The following is a 16,119-nucleotide window of genomic DNA, read 5'->3' on the forward strand; positions in this document are numbered from 1 at the left end:
ACAACATAGTCCAATAAATTTGTGTTTATCTTTCCTAGATCAAGATACAGAAAGGGGATCACCTGTCAAGATCAGTAAAGGAAGTACAAGCTCACCTGCAGAGTCAGATTGAAAGAAAAGAAGCAGAAAATGATGAATTAAAAGTGAAAATACAGGTCAAAATATTTTTACTCATGTTTCATTTTATTGGAAAAAAAAAACCAAAACAACAAAGCCTTGCTGTGACCTGTTTTGAAATTGAATTATTTGTAGAAGAAAAATCCCAAACAGTTAAAATCATAAGTGTTTATGTTTTGCAAGAGCTGCCTGAACACACTATTTGAATTGCAAGGTTGTTTCTTGTTTATTTTTTCTTCTTTTCTCAACTTATGCACACTTGTACAGTTCTGGTGGAGCAAAGTGAAACATGCATAGACGTGTTTGCACTCACTTAACTGCGCTGTCTAGAAGAAAGTCTCCATATGGTCAAGAGATAAGCGAGCCCTATGGTGACTTCCTGTTCTAGGAGAACAGTGACAGCCACACCCCGGTTCTTCTTATTGTCTGTGAAGAATCGAGAAGTCTCTTAATACTGACTGAAAGTGAAACACTTAAGACTAATCCCTAATCTCACTTTGTTTAAAGTAGGTTAAATGACTTCCATTTTCTTTTCTAAAAAGCACAAGTTAAATTTGGGTGTTTGAATCAGTTACTGGCTTTAGAAAAAGGCAAGGAGGAGGCCATGTGTGAAAGGCTGGAGCTGTATGTGGCCTCAAAATACAGTATATGAAACTTGTCAAGAACATAGGCATGAGTGAGAAAATATTGTCTAAAAACAATGTATTTCTAATTTCTAATTTCTAATTTTTACTTGCATACATCCCCTGCTACTTGAATCATTTGAGATTGTTACCCAACCTATATCAAGGCAATTTCAAATCACATGTCTGTGTCTGCATAAATGCCTCATGTTTTCTTCTAAATAAAAATTGATTTCTTGTTCTACCTAGTACAATTATAGAATTATAGAACAACATTTTCATTAGATAAAATAACGATATGCAGCTGTATTGTCATTCAATCTCTATTTAAAAGTTTTGTTCACTTTCAGAAATTGCTGAAGTCGTTTGCTAGCTTAAATCCTGGAGATGATTTTGTTAATAGCTGGACAAAATCTTGCAAAAGCCTAGCATTACCACTATGAAATTAGTTCTCAATTCGAATTTACCTCAGCCACTGATGCCCGAAGCATTTATTCTTTGTGTGATTCTGACCTCCTGTGGTTATAATAGGGCATAGCAGTGTTTACTTATACTGACAGTTAAAGAAATCCACACATAGACTGAAATTTTCTGTTTGCAGAGTTTATTGAAGGTGTTTATCCACCACCTCAAGTCACATCTTTGTTTATTAGGTGCCCTGTAAGCATTTATATAAGAAAATAACTTTTTATATATTTGGGTCTTTTCTGTAATTTCCTTTTTTTTTTTTTTTTTTTTTTTTGAAGTAGTACTTCTGCTTTTTGGTGAATCCCAATACCTGAGACCATCTTTCACTTGGAAAACCACATACATTTTGCTTTGATTCTGTAAAAGTTTTGGGGCCATTAGCAGGACCTGTACTGAGAGATAGCCACTCATGCATAATATGCATATTTTATAGCAATTGTCAGTGAGTATCTTGAATAAGGCTGGCACATTCACAGATTCAGTAGAGCTACTAGTGCATAATGTAGTGTCAGACCTAGGCTAAAAGGAAAGAAACAGATGCATTAATAATTCCTACAATTAGGATGTTTATCACTGAACTGAGAAAGTTGACACTGCTGGCTTACCTGCATTGCTGGAGTTTGGTGGAAGAATAGTAAGAGATATGAACAGGATTTACACTCATCTTTATGAAATTAATTGTCTATTGGTAGCTTGGTCATTTTTGGTAAGTGGATCTGAGATTCTCCTTGAAACAGTCTGGTATTGTTCTTAATGCATATCATCATGTAGTGTTTTAATGTCTGTAGTTGTTTTCCATTCATATTTATGTGGTATGTAGATGAAAAAAACCAAAAGTCGTGAAGTTAGAGAGATCAGCTTCCTGCATGGAATGGGATCAGTCTTTATCAGAGTTATTCAGAAATAATAACAGCAATAGAAAAGATAATAAAATGGCCATCATAGAGTTCAGTTCCCATCTTGGCTGCTTTGTACATGTTTCATATTATTAAATGCATTAAAATGCATTTTTGCTTCATTGTATATAAAAAATACTTTCTTCACTAAACAAATGTGTGCCATTAATAAAGTAGGGCCATTTTATGCACAGAAAAAAAAAAATCAGAGATCTTGCAAGAAAATAGTATATTGTCATCTAATCACAGACCATATTATAATACATACACTAAAGAAAAACCTCAACCTTTCCTGGCTTCCTGACTTTAAAAAACCACAAATCCAAGATATTAACTTTCATGATAAAATTTCATATACAGTCACACAACCTATCTCCAGACCCAGCAGTGTGCGTGTCACTAAATTCAGAGCACATACTCTAATACATCAGTGCATATCGCTGGTAGCATCATTAAGGTGATACTCTTTGCAGAAATAATCTGATGAAACCATTTTATTTTCCTCCTCATAAATGGGTTTAACATCTATACCATGCCTTCTATGTGGAAATTCTGCATTCATTTGCAAGAGCACATAGACGTGGTTAGATTGCTCTTTCCCCCTACTCCTGCCTGCTCCTGCACCTTCTCAGCCTCTTTTCATCTTTGTAATGGCTTTCTCTCTGTATTTTTCTTGTTGACTGTTGTACTTAGCTAGCTCCTTCTATCAACCACAAGATTTGAGATACCAAGATTATATGGAAACAGATGTTATAAATGTAACAGCTTTTCCTAATTATTTTTTAGCACAAAATTATCTGTAAGGCTTGGAATTTGAAGAGTTGATTTTAATTATGCTGCAGACTCTAGAAAATAAAATAGCAGAATGGAAACATCAAATTGGTGAATACAAGGGCCAGAAGTTAGCCTTAAAGGAAACAAGTGAGCAAAAGAAGATAGCTCTGGAAAAAGCAATAAGGTTCCAGAAACAAAGAGCTCAACGCTTAGAAGAAGCTGTGAAAGATGTAACCTCTAAAATAAAAGAACATGTGAGTGACTATGCTGTGAGCAATGTTGTATTGTATTGTTTGAAATTGAACAACTGAGACTTTTAGAAAATAGAAAAATTTGTTTGATTATGCTGTGCTTGTATGTCTTTTGTTTTGTTGCTCATTTGTTAAGGAAAAGGTTGCTATAGGTGTCCTGAAAGCCATTACTATTAACTGCTTTTGTTTTGTTAAAATTTCGTGGTTGTCTTAAGTCAAGAAGTTGAACATTTTAAGCTGTAGGAAGTAAGAGGAGTGTCATCAGTTTATGGTTAAACCTCTCCTGGTCTTCCTGCACTGACTAACTCAGAAATACAGTGTACTGAGAATCCGACTGATTTAGTTAGTTTTCTTTATTTATTAATATGTGATGTCTCATGTGGTTACTTAGCTTTTAGTTTCTAAGCTGCTTTCTTTGAACCTTTTCAAAATTCAAGCATAAAACTTCTTTAATCCAAGTTGTTCCTTGGAATCTTGCTTTGCCTATCAATAGTTTGTAATTGTTCAAAAAGGCCAGGTGCATCAGAACTGTGCTTATTGCCCTATTTGGATTTCCTAAGAAGAGTATGTTTTCATACTCTTAGACGTGTTGTAATCATTTTGGATATATCTGTATTAAAGACATGTTTTTCCATGTAGTGTACCAGGAGATGATTAATAATAGTTTTTGTATTCTTGGATCCTCGTGAGAAGACAGTAGTGAGTCTTTAACTAAAATTAGCAGTACAGAGGGACAGCAACTACCTCCTGAACTTCTGAGTTTTTGTAGTCACACTTGCTTTCTTCCTCATTGAAATCCTGGTAAATATCATGTATTGGATAATTATCCATATTAGGGATTTTACCTAATGTTTCATTTCTTACCTAGCTAGCGGTTTTTGTACTTAAAATATTTTGGCACAATTTTATTCGTTTATTAATTGATATAATTTATATGTAGTTGAGATGTATTGAAGACAATTTTTTTGGTAAGAAAAGATCGTCATCTTAAATCTTGAAATGTTGTATTCTACAGTTGATATACAGTACCAGTATATCTGGTACTATGTCTCTGCCTTGAATATAAGTCTGTTCTTAGACTTTGATTTTTAAAAAAAATGTGGGTAATTTTGTTGATTTTATTTTGAGATGAGAGAAAATTTATATTGGTTTGTACAAGGGAGATCTAATAAAACCATATTATATTAAATATCTCTACTATCTAAAAACTTGTAGAATTAAATGGCATTCTTTAGTGGCATTCTTTTGTTACACAATTTATAATTTCTGCATTTTCTAGGAAGTCAAACTGCATGAGATACTGTCAGCCTCTGATGTCTGGAAAAAACAGCATGATAGAATAGTTGAAGAAAAGACAATGTTAGAAGTTCAAATTGAAGCTCTTGAAAAGTAAGTTGGACTGTTGGTCTTTTTTGTTTATTTATTTCTGTGGTCACAGGGTGTTGATAGTTAGTAGTGCAATACTCATTGTTGACAATGTAAATTAGTTTATTAATATTTTAAAATTCTGAGCAGAATCTGGAATTTGGAAATAAGAATAAATTTAAGATTTTTAGCCTCCTCACTGTTGCATTTCACTTCTTTTGAAGCTTTATTCCCCTTTACCAGTAAGGAACATATTCCTTTTCCTGCATACTTCTGATCAGCCTGAACTTGCTGGCTGCTCCTATGAGGCCTCCACATAACCACCTATTTAATAACTGATTCAACAGCTTGAGTGTTAACCCTTATGTTTACAGAATAGAAGAAGGTTCTTTGTCTTCTAGGTCCTACTTCAGACTAGAGATGGCCAAATTATTTCAGTTCCACTAACGTCTCAATTCAGTAGAGGATAGAGAAGGGTTCCTCTCAGATGCCATTCAAACAGTTCACTCATGTAAGGAAGAGCAGAACAAAATTATCCAACCTTTTTCAAACTACACAGTCAAATCTTAATGTACATGAAGGATAAGTTATTTTTGGGCAGACAATGACAAATATACTTTTACCATTTCTGTTGTTAGAAATATGGACGATAATTTAAACCAGCAAAAGAAACTGTTAGATGCCTTTATTCTAGGTCCAAGGCAAAGTTTATTTCACAAAGAACTTGCTTCATGCTCAAGTATCTAACAGCTCACATTAAAATTACTTAAATATTTTGGTTTTGTCCCAGAAAATCTGGCATTTCTGAAAATACTTGCAGTAGATTTTAAAAATTTACCAGAAGGCAGGTAGATGACATCAGTCCAGAAATCTGTCTAGCCCACATTGGTCCAGTGTATATAGGAAGGCAGCTAAGAAAGAACAAATACTCATTTTGCCTCCAGCTGGTTTTTGCTGTTTTCATTTCAGCTGAAAATGCAAGTCTTTGCTTGAAATGTGCCATTCTTACAAGACTTGTTCTACTAAGCAGTGTGTGGCTGACTAAACAGCAAAACAAATTTTGTGAACTTTATTAACCAAAAAAAAGGCAAAAAATGAGGCATAGCATAATTTGCTGCTTTTAATAATGGAAAGTAACATTCCTAAAGTAGCTAAGGAGTGTTCTTAGTAGGACATTATGTGATATACCCTATAAATTCAATATAATTACATTTTGTACAGTGTACATATGCATAGTTCTCAAATGATACTTGAAAGTATCATTTGGTGTTCTATAATTGTGCTAAGACATCTTACTTGGAGTAGGAACTCTCCTCTTTCAGAGAGTTTATTTCAGAATATAAGTAGACAATCTTTTCTTTGGATGCATAAATACATTCCTCCTTTTATATATATATATATACCATGAAGGAGAATGCATTAAGGTTCAATTTAATTTTCATAGTGAGAGTTTTGGAAGCATTGTGTATTATAGAGAACTTGCCTGTCTAACAAGTCAGATCAGAGGCCTGATGGAAGACATGGAAAGAAGGGAGGAGTGGAGAAGAAACTCAGAAGAGGAAATTCTTGGAAAGCTAAATTCTGTTAACTCTGAAAATGAAAAGATTTACCTTGAAAACAAAAAATTAAAGGTGAGATTATTAAATCATTGAATGGCTCTACATTTCTCATACATTAATGTAGTAACCACATTAATTCTCTTTGACCTTCTGTCAAGAGACTCCAGACCTGCAGAATAAGGTTTGCCATCCATTTATAATAGTAAGAGCAAATGAGATCTGAAAATTTTCCAGTGGAAATTTATGGCAAAGCTAGGAACAGGGCTGTGTGATGATATATCTGCTTAATCAGGATGCTGTTTATCTTACTGTCAATAACTGCACAATTGCTTAAAATAGAAATTCTTTTATGTTTGTTAAATTCTCTTTCAAATTAAAAATCTGAATTTACCTCAATTATTAATTTAAATTTTGAAAGAGTTTGCAGATTTTTATCATCTGATATAAGTGTTCTGATGAGCTTACAAATGAACTATAGACTATAATTTTTGTTTGACAACAAAAATAATTACATCAGTCTTCCTGGTGCCAGCAAGTCACTTGCTGGTAATATTATATTGTAGAATGCGTTATTTTAGTAACACTCTTAACATTTTTATATTTTCTATTTTTGATCAAGGCTTCCCTTGCTATGTTGGAGGAAAGTACAGTGTCTGTTGAATATGAGTTGCTACATATGCAAGAAAAAGCAAAGCTGCAGGAAAACCTTGTAGAACAGCATAAAAATGAGGTGACTTACCATGTTTGAAATCCTCAAGTATGTTTTTTTTTAAATTTGTAAGCCATTTTGAGGAAATGATAAAGGTTTTGTTTGCAATAAACCCATTTTGTTGTCATGGGGACTGTAATATTTTTGTAATATTGAGTTTGAAAGAAGAAAGTGCTATTACAGACCATATGGAAGAGTAGTCTCCACACAGCTACAAGTACACATTGTCTGTATTGAATTATGTGATGCCCACTTGAACCTCATTGAAGAGTCTCAAGACAAAAGGCTCAGACGAGCTTGCTAAAAAGTGGGTTAGTGACCCAGTAAACTAGATATTCAAAAAGTTTGAGTCTGATGTTTTCAGTGGATATACTGGTGATATTTTACCTCTACTTGGCCGTATTTTATCTTCATGTTCCTAAGAGCATATCAGTATTTAAGTAAGTTCAAGAAATCCAAGTTCATTCAAGAAATATATGTTAGGGTTAGGGTTATGAGTATAGGGTTATATCACAGAATCACACAGAATCACAGAATAATGAGGTTGGAAGAGACCTCTAAGATCATCAAGTTCAACCTATGCCCTAACACCTCAACTAGACTGTAGCACCAAGTGCCATGTCAGGTCTTTTTTTAAACACATCCAGAGTTGGCGATTCTACCACCTCCCTGGGAAGACAATTCCAGTTTTTTATTATTCTTTCGGTGAAAAATTTTTTCCTAATATCCAACCTGTACCTTCCCTGACTGAGCTTGAGACTGTGTCCTCTTGTTCTGTCAGTTACTGCCTGGTGAAAGAGACCGACCCCACCTGTCTGCACCTCCCTTCAGGGAGTTGTGGAGAGCAATGAGGTCACCTCTGAGCCTCCTCTTCTCCAGGCTAAACAACCCCAGCTCCTTCAAACCTTCCTCATAGGGCTTGTGTTCCAAGCTCCTCACCAGCCTTGTTGCCCTCCTCTGGACGTGCTCAAGCATCTCAATATCCTTCCCAAACTGAGGGGCCAGAACTGGACACAGTACTCAAGATGTGGTCTGACCAGCGCCGAGTACAGGGGAAGAATGACCTCCCTGCTCCTGCTGGTCACACAATTCCTAATGCAGGCCAGGATGCCATTGGCCTTCTTGGCCACCAAGGCACATTGCTGGCTCATATCCAACCGGCTGTCGACCAGCATCCCCAGGTCCCTTTCTGCCTGAGCACTGTCCAGCAACGCTGTCCCCAGCCTGTAACGCTGTAGGGGATTTTTGTGGCCAAAATGTAGAACTCGGCACTTAGACTTACTAAACTTCATGCTGTTGGACTCTGCCCATCCATCCAACCGATCTAAGTCTCTCTGCAGGGCCCTCCTTCCTTCCAACAGATCAACACAAGCTCCCAGCTTAGTGTCGTCTGCAAATTTACTAATGAAGGACTCGATGCCCTCATCCATGTCGTCTATATATGAGTTGTTTTGTTTCAGTGGGTAAATCCACATAGAAATACCAGTGAAACAAATAAACCAAAGTTATAATGGGCTTTTTATCAATTAATTTTTTGTGTTTGGCTATATTCACACAGAAATTTTAGAACATTGATTCAAATATGTATCTATTTATGCTATAATGTAGACACAATTTCACTGACATTCTTTACTTACTTTTTTTTAATCATGACAAGAGAAAAGAAGGACATGATAAAAAATCTAGAGTAGAGCCAGAGAGCCTTGTCTTTGGAATGCATCATCATAAATAAAGTTGCTGCCAGCTTTAAGATGGTAGGTGCAGTTCCAGGTAACAGCCAGCCTTAAGCAGTGAGTGGAGTGTAATTCCCTAGCTCAGGGCTGTAGTGACTCCAGATGGGAAGTGTCAGTGACAGTTGCTATGTGGGGACAGAGGTGCTAGTCACACTGGCTGCTTCTACAGCACAGCTGTAGCTCATTCTCCATTGTTGATAACACACTGCTGATATGACAGTGCTCTTTACCTGGTAACCCTTTTGTACTTACTGTGACAAGTAGGATAATGAAAATAAATAACTTCAAATAATGACAAACTTTGAGATATTATTTAGAAGTCAGAGGTTTTCCTTTATGCTTCATACTAATGATTCTATCTTTTCTATATTTAAATGAAGGACCTTGCATATGTATGTGAAAAATGTATGTTGTCCTAGGTACAAAAAAAACAAATTGCAGTGGAAGAATTGAAATCCAGGTATAAAACAGTCTTAAATGAAAACAAAAAAATAACAGAAAACAAATACTTAGAAGCAGATAAGGTAAGTTTTGCAGTGGCAAAGAATGTTTACAAACAATTCTGTAGGACACAGATACTTTCTACATTTTTGTGATCTTGTTAGAAGTCACAAGGTACTATCTCTTGGTTTTAAATTTCTGAGGCTTTTACTGACTGCTATCTAAAGCTGGTATTTTTTGGATACTACACAATTGCAAACAATTGAGCAGTGATTCCTAGTGCAATTACTAAGTAGTTTGGCTACTATTTTAGAATTCCAGAATTCCTTTATCACTTTCAAAAGTGTGACTTTATTGTTGGTGATTTTGAAACTATCTTCTTGACAGAACAGTTGTGAAAGCTGTACATGGAAGCAAGCCTATTATAAGTCCTTTTCTTTTTAACAGTTAAGATTGAGACTCCACACAGAGATGAGTTATACATTTTTCAGCAGATGGAGCTGAACACTGAAAGACAGCACATTCTTAAACATCAGAAATGAACTTATATCTTTGTCAATATTTTATAAAATAGGTGATATCTAACTTGTATAGAATTTTAGCTCTATTACCTACATGAAAATCCATTAAGTATTACAATTAATTTATGGTTTTATTTTACATTTACATTTTTCTCCTGCGATGCTACTATGTAGGTGAGGCACAAAATGGAGGCTGAGTTAAAGGAGTTAGAACATGTTTGGGACTCACTGAAAGCAGCTGAGGAAAACCAGCAAAAGCTTCTGGCCTGGGAAAGGATCCGTGCACAGAAATGCAAAACCCTCAGGGAGCAGGAGCTTCAGGTGGTTAGAACATGCTGATTTCTCAAGATAAATGAGAAAATTATGTGGAAAAAAGTCACTGGGGCATTTTTTACTATTGGCATGTGTGACAGTGGTGAGGTTTCCTTTGTTATTTTCTTCATAAATCAAAAACTTCTGTGGAAATTAGATAATGAAAATAAAACTGTTGCCAACTGTATTTATGTGAATTCATTATGTGGCAAGACTTGTAACTTTTAGAATGAGTATATTTTTGACCTATTTGAATACTTATGTCCTGAGATGTGTTGCAGAATTCTTCCCTGGAAATATATGCAAGTCTAGATATTTTTTGTATCTAGTAGAATAATTTAATTATACATTAGTTTTGTTTTTAATGACAAATTTATAAACCGTACAGTATTTAATCAGATAAATTATATTCTTGATGCTGTATAAAATTTTAAAATGTTTTAGCTGAGCAAGTGCTTTTAAAATATGCTTTAATAGGATAATTGCAATATTTAGCTGTATTTAACACTAATGCTTGTATTTTCTCTAAAGCCTGAAAATGAATTTTCCTGGACTCTTTTTTTCTCTGACATCAATTTCTATGGCAGGGTAGGTTTGGGGTTTTTTTGTTATTGCTTTCTGTCTTTATTTTAATGTGCTTTTAAGTTAGAAGAGCACAAATGACAAAGGTTTTTAAGTTAGTAGGTTGGGAAAAAGGCCTAATCATCCTTCTATGTCAGTAGGAAAACTACAGCTGAAGTACTGTGCGTCTCTGTGATCCTATAGACTTTATAAGAAACATTGCTCTTGATTTTTGATTATTTCAGGAATGTTCATAAACTCTTAAATCTTAAAGTACTTAAGCAATAATTGATTTTGAGGTGCAAAATTTATACAGCATATAAAATGATGTATGTCATTTTAATCTAACTACGTGTTTACTTGAAAAAGTGCAGAAGAACCTCTTAAGTATAGCAAAATAATTGGGAATATAATCACTAGTCTGGTGGAACAGTAGTTAAATTTCAGCATTAAGTCTTGTTGATTGATGTACTTTACCCTTGACTCTATGACCAGAATTTAGGAAAATTAATTTTGGAGCAATTGCTCCCTCTGCAGAAAACCTCTCTGAGGTTCAGCTGGACTAATTTCTGCTACAACCAGTCTGCTGCTACCTGAACAGCCTGTAATTCTGATAAACACAATCAGGCAGATGAGCTCAAATTGCTGCATGAGACTGCTTGAGGTAGTCCAAAGCATGGTGGTGGTCACCCCTGTAAATGATGGCACCCACAGGCTGTTGATGTGCCTGTTTATTGCTAACATGCTGTTGATGGGTGGAAGAAGGAGCAATAATCTCATTGCTACTGAGATTTGAAAGAAAACATGTAAAAGTTTAGCACTCTGGGTGCTGGGCAGGAGAAGACTGTCTTCTTGCTTCCTTCAGCTTCTGCTGCTGATGTATCTCTTTTCATGAACTTGATTGTCTTTTTTTATCTTCTCTTCTTTCTGAAATTCTTTGCCAGTGCTGCACAGTTCTCCTGTGATAACCATATGTATATGCAGTGTTATTTTTATGCTTCCTGTGACTGTAGTGTGAGGGAGCTTTTTTTGCTGGTCAGGTAGACCTGACCATCTCCTAATACACAAGGCTGCATGAGCAGCACATGGAGTTTTTCAGGACTTTGTTACATAGCAGGTTTTCAGCCTTAAAGTGTTCACACAAAATTTTAGTCCCCAACTTTAGCTGTATTTTACCAATTTAAGATAATGATACAAGGTACCATAATACAAGATAACATTTACTTGATTATAATATAGCATTTGTCTGAATGAACATATCATTGATCTGAAATTACAGTTAAATTTTTTATGGGTTTTAATAAACAGGCTTACTTTACTCCAGTTAGATCCTGTATACAGGTCTCTTCAACTAGAAACAAATTGTCATTTTCACAGGATAACCATAGTGTAACTTCTATGGGCAATCTTTGCTTAGAGGAAGAGATCTGTAACATTCAGAAGAAATACGAAGATCTTCAAAGGTAACTTGAAGAATCTGATTAAAATTAATTCCTACACTTTTCTGCTATAGACAATTATAATTCACTGATCTGTTTTGTGTAAAGGCAATTAGGACAGATGGAATATCAGAATAAAGAACTTGCTCACCAGCTCACAAAAGAAGATGAGAGTCTTCGGAGTAGTAAATTGCAGCTTGAAGAGAAAATTGCAGAATATAATGCATTAACCAGACAACTTGAATCTGCTTTGGAAGAAGGGAGAAAAATGGTATTGGTGCTTTAATGCATCTCTCAATCTTGTTTGCTACTTTCTATTTAAAATAGCATTAAAAATGAGCTTGAGAAAAAATTATGGGACAAGGCTATTTTGCATGTAGGGAGAAATACTAAACAGTTACTGTGATTTTCTGCGTGTTTTAAATCTGGATGGAACAATTCAGTTTCTTTGTCAAGTTTGGATACTATGGAAATAAATACCAAGATTCAATTTACCAACTTTTTATTATAATTTTTTTTTTAATTGACAAATCAAAATTCTTTAACCAACTTATATTAAATCCCACACATATGGCAAAAAGTTTCTGTACAAAAGCTTAATCTTATCTTTTATTTTCTTTCTTATAAAAGCCCACAAGAACGTTTGTGTTGAAATCCTTCTCTTTTTAGAGGAAGAGTTTGCATTCATTCTGTATTAAGCAGAATTTTACAATTTGTAGAAATTATGCAAACAGTTAATCAAATTCAAGAGGAAATGTAGGAATTTAGATTGTAGTGAATTAAATTAGTTTAATCGGAAAAAATGTACGAAGTTGCAATTTCAGATTAAAAATGTTGAAATAACCACGCGATTTTTTTCACTGCTGAGGATATTTCTTTTGTTTTGAGAAAACTAAAATTTTGGCATAACTTGAAAATAAGCTAAAAAGTGTTTCCCTCCCACTGTATTACATTTTTTTCCCAAATTGAAACAGCTTTCAAATTTAGCCAGAATATTTCTCAGGTTTGTTTAAGTCCTGGGCATGGGAAATAAGTTAAGTATTCGATTAGAGAATAAGAAATAGAGCTATTAATGTTAAGAGATAAGAAAATAATTTGATTTGGGCTTTAAGAGTAAATGTATATGGAATATATATATATATTTATAAATATATTGTATCACATATAATTAATTATATAATGTAATTTATAAATATATTGTATATATACATAACATATATATCCTTTCTCTCTCATTACTTTTATAGGTAGCTGAAGAATGGGAAAAAATGTCATACAAAGAACAAGCCTTTCAGACAAAACTGCTACTTCTTGAAGCTGAAGTGAGAAAGAGGCAAGAAGAAAAAAACCAACTCCTCTGCTTATTTCACCATGTGAGTAAATAATGCTGTTTGTGATTTAAGAAATCACTTACCACATCACCATTTACAAAAACAAGTTCCTTTTACTGAAAACACACTGCTAATACAGTGATACACACTTTTCAGAACAATAAATTAATTCAACTTGACAATATACTTTGTACATTGACATTTCCCATCAACCTAACAAATGTCCAGTCTAACTAAATCACTTGAATAATATTGTGTTTACAGTTCTTACTCAGTCAAGTTTTCCCAGCAAGACAAAAAACCAAAAGTATAAAGTTGTAATTTCCTTCAGATCAATTGTGTTCAGTAAGCATATCTACATTTGATTAGATGCATAACAATCCCATAATAATGTAGTGATAGCTTCTTTTTCTTTCCTGAGTTAATGACAGTATTCTGAATTTACAATTTTTATAAATTACTGTAGGCCTTTTTTTGATTTTAAGTCTATCCAAACATGTTCAGTTTGGTCCTGACTGAACATAAATAAAAGCGTCAATCTTTTGAAGCCTTTTTTAGCACCTTTGCTTTTGTGGAGTCTCTGAAAACTTTTGCAGGTAAATAAAGCTATAAAAATTAGGTACTTTGTGTCTTAGATTATTATTTTGATTGATTTATTTTTTTTTTTTCTAAGTTTCTATGCATTTTTCTTTTTTCATTAGAATGAAAAGCACTATGAAGTACGTTTGAAAGAGCTGGAGAACAGCCTACAGAAGTCAGTGATCAAGAACCAGATCATCCAGAATTATGTGCAGTTTTTGAAAGATGCATATGTAACAATGTTTGGCTGAATTCTTTAATCAATTTTATAGTAAAGAAATTTGTCAAGGTTAGGCTCCCAGCCTTGTTGGAGGCAAAGCCATTGAGGCCTTACATTATTTTGACAGATTAAATTTTATAATGTTAATTCTTCCCTAGGAAAACATCTGTTGTGGGTGGGAGAAACAGGTCAGCCATTGCTGTTATCTACTGGCTGGTCCCACGTGGGGAATGGAGCTGATGTTCCTGGTAGAAACCATTGTGTTATCCATGGCACAGCAGTGCAAAGGCCAAGTGCATGACAGCAGCAGCAGGTGTGCACGTGGGGGGTATGCACACCAAATTGGTCTGTGAATGTGCTGGGCTGTAAAAACTTACCTGAGTCTTTTTAGTCCATGGTAAATGTAGGTGATCACAGATTATCTTTCAATTCAGTGATATATAACCCATTAAAACAGGCAAAAATTGAAATCATTAGGTTTTTTTGCTTTTTTCCCCTGCAGTTTAGCCCCTGTGTAGCCCTACACTACATGGGAGAGTTGCCACCACAAGGCTGTCCCATCCAGCCATTTTCCTCTACATCTCATCATTATGCTTAGTAGTATAGTAGTATTTTATAAATATGAATAGGAAAATTTTTTAGATACAGGTATAGTTTAAGCTCTGAATGTGCTGATATACCCTGGTGACAGAGCTACAGTGAGATATTTAAATATTAGTCTGAGTTCAAGAGCTGCTGTTCATTAAGATTGACTTGTGCCTCAAGTAAAACACATGTAAATATTCAGCTGATACAGGATTAATACAAGAAACAATTCTTGATTTAATTTCAGTTCTAAATTCCAATTAGTTTTGTAGATATATGCTATGATATGTTTTTTAAAAATAGTACGTTCAGTTAAATATGTGTGATTTACAATGTGTACTTAAATAATATATATTTTTTGACCAAAACCTTAAGTTTGTTTATGCATAGACAATACCCATTCTATTTCATTGTTAGTTATTAGTAATGTGTTGAATATGGATCTCTTTTTTTGCAAATGCTTGTCCATCTTAACAAATACTGACGTATGCTAATGATCTGCTTCTGTGTACTTTTCAAAAATAAAATTGTCATTTATTCTATATGACATGTTAGTAGCAAATATCTATTTTAAAATTGGGGGGTTTCCATTACGCACGCACAAATATTTGGATTCATTTAGTTCTGATTGTGCTACTTATAAAATATCAAAACCTTTTTGAAAGTCATCATGTATGAAGGAAAGAGTTCAGAAATAAATTGTTCAATCCAGTGCATGAGTGGCTTTCCAAAGCTCATACTGAAAAACTGTACACCTTTCATTAGATTTTGTTTTTTTCCTTTTTAGTTTGTTTTGTTTCTTTTTATGGTTCTCTGTTACCTTTTTGTTTGTGTGGGAGTTTTTTTGCATGGTAGAAATAGGGCTGATAGTCACAAGGATCATTTGGTTTTACTCAGCTCCTTTTTGAACTGGTGTTAGCTTATCCTGTCTTTTGCATTTTAAAAAATTAATTTAGGACAAGTTATTGTGGATTATTTCTTTCTAATATAGAAAATAATAAAATTTTGTCTAACTACTGAGGGATCTAGCATTTACTTGAGATTGCTGCTTGTATTTTTAGTAACTGTGTAATGTATAGCTAAAGTAGTTATTGCCGTGTTCATTTTGCACTATAGAAATCTGCATGCTTTGCCACAAAGTTCTTGAATACAGCTGTACTGATTTGACTGCATTTTGGGATTCTACTATTTTTCTTTAAAGCAATTTATTTTTACCATCTGCATCACATAGCAAAGTGACACAGTTTTGTAGTAAGAAATGGACTAATTATGCTTGCTTTTGGGGGTGTTGTCTTCTCTAACAATTTTAGAAGCCTTTGGTAAGATGGTGTTGCCACTGTCTTACCTCTTAGCCTTTTTTTTCCAATTTGATTTTAATTTGTCATTTCCCCCTCCCAAAAAAAAAAAAAAAGCTGAATATGCTGTCACCGTTTTCAAATACAGTCAGATTAAACATCTTATTGCTGTAAGTATGGACAGAAAAAGTATGAAACCCAAAGTTCCTGGTCCACACTGTGCTCGCTTTTGTGATTATATCTTTAGTCAGATACTATTCTTTCACAGGCCCCTTAGCAGGAATGTTTCACTTCTGCTGTGTAGAAAGTCCTTGCCCAGAGATCCTATATAAAAGTTTGA

General features: G+C 34.3%; 1 protein-coding gene across 14 annotated transcripts in view; it reads left to right on the forward strand.

Moving 5' to 3' along the window:
* The window catches only part of ODF2L (outer dense fiber of sperm tails 2 like), a 27,241-nt gene extending 12,213 nt beyond the window's left edge, over window positions 1-15,028 (forward strand). For 8 of the 14 annotated variants that reach the window (XM_053985221.1, XM_053985218.1, XM_053985220.1 and 5 more), the window contains 12 exons: window positions 39-155; window positions 2,947-3,132; window positions 4,409-4,518; window positions 5,939-6,125; window positions 6,673-6,783; window positions 8,915-9,019; window positions 9,632-9,778; window positions 10,301-10,357; window positions 11,708-11,793; window positions 11,878-12,040; window positions 13,017-13,142; window positions 13,802-15,028. In XM_053985221.1, coding sequence (XP_053841196.1) covers window positions 39-155; window positions 2,947-3,132; window positions 4,409-4,518; window positions 5,939-6,125; window positions 6,673-6,783; window positions 8,915-9,019; window positions 9,632-9,778; window positions 10,301-10,357; window positions 11,708-11,793; window positions 11,878-12,040; window positions 13,017-13,142; window positions 13,802-13,930 — 1,524 coding nt within the window. In that variant the 3' untranslated portion in view covers window positions 13,931-15,028. The remainder of the gene's footprint in view (window positions 1-38; window positions 156-2,946; window positions 3,133-4,408; window positions 4,519-5,938; window positions 6,126-6,672; window positions 6,784-8,914; window positions 9,020-9,631; window positions 9,779-10,300; window positions 10,358-11,707; window positions 11,794-11,877; window positions 12,041-13,016; window positions 13,143-13,801) is intronic. The other 6 variants (XM_053985212.1, XM_053985213.1, XM_053985214.1 and 3 more) reach the window with 6 other exon arrangements.
* Window positions 15,029-16,119: the final 1,091 nt, after the last annotated feature.

This window comes from Vidua macroura, chromosome 9 (assembly GCF_024509145.1).
Source record: "Vidua macroura isolate BioBank_ID:100142 chromosome 9, ASM2450914v1, whole genome shotgun sequence".
In the NCBI taxonomy this organism is placed as follows: domain Eukaryota; kingdom Metazoa; phylum Chordata; class Aves; order Passeriformes; family Viduidae; genus Vidua; species Vidua macroura.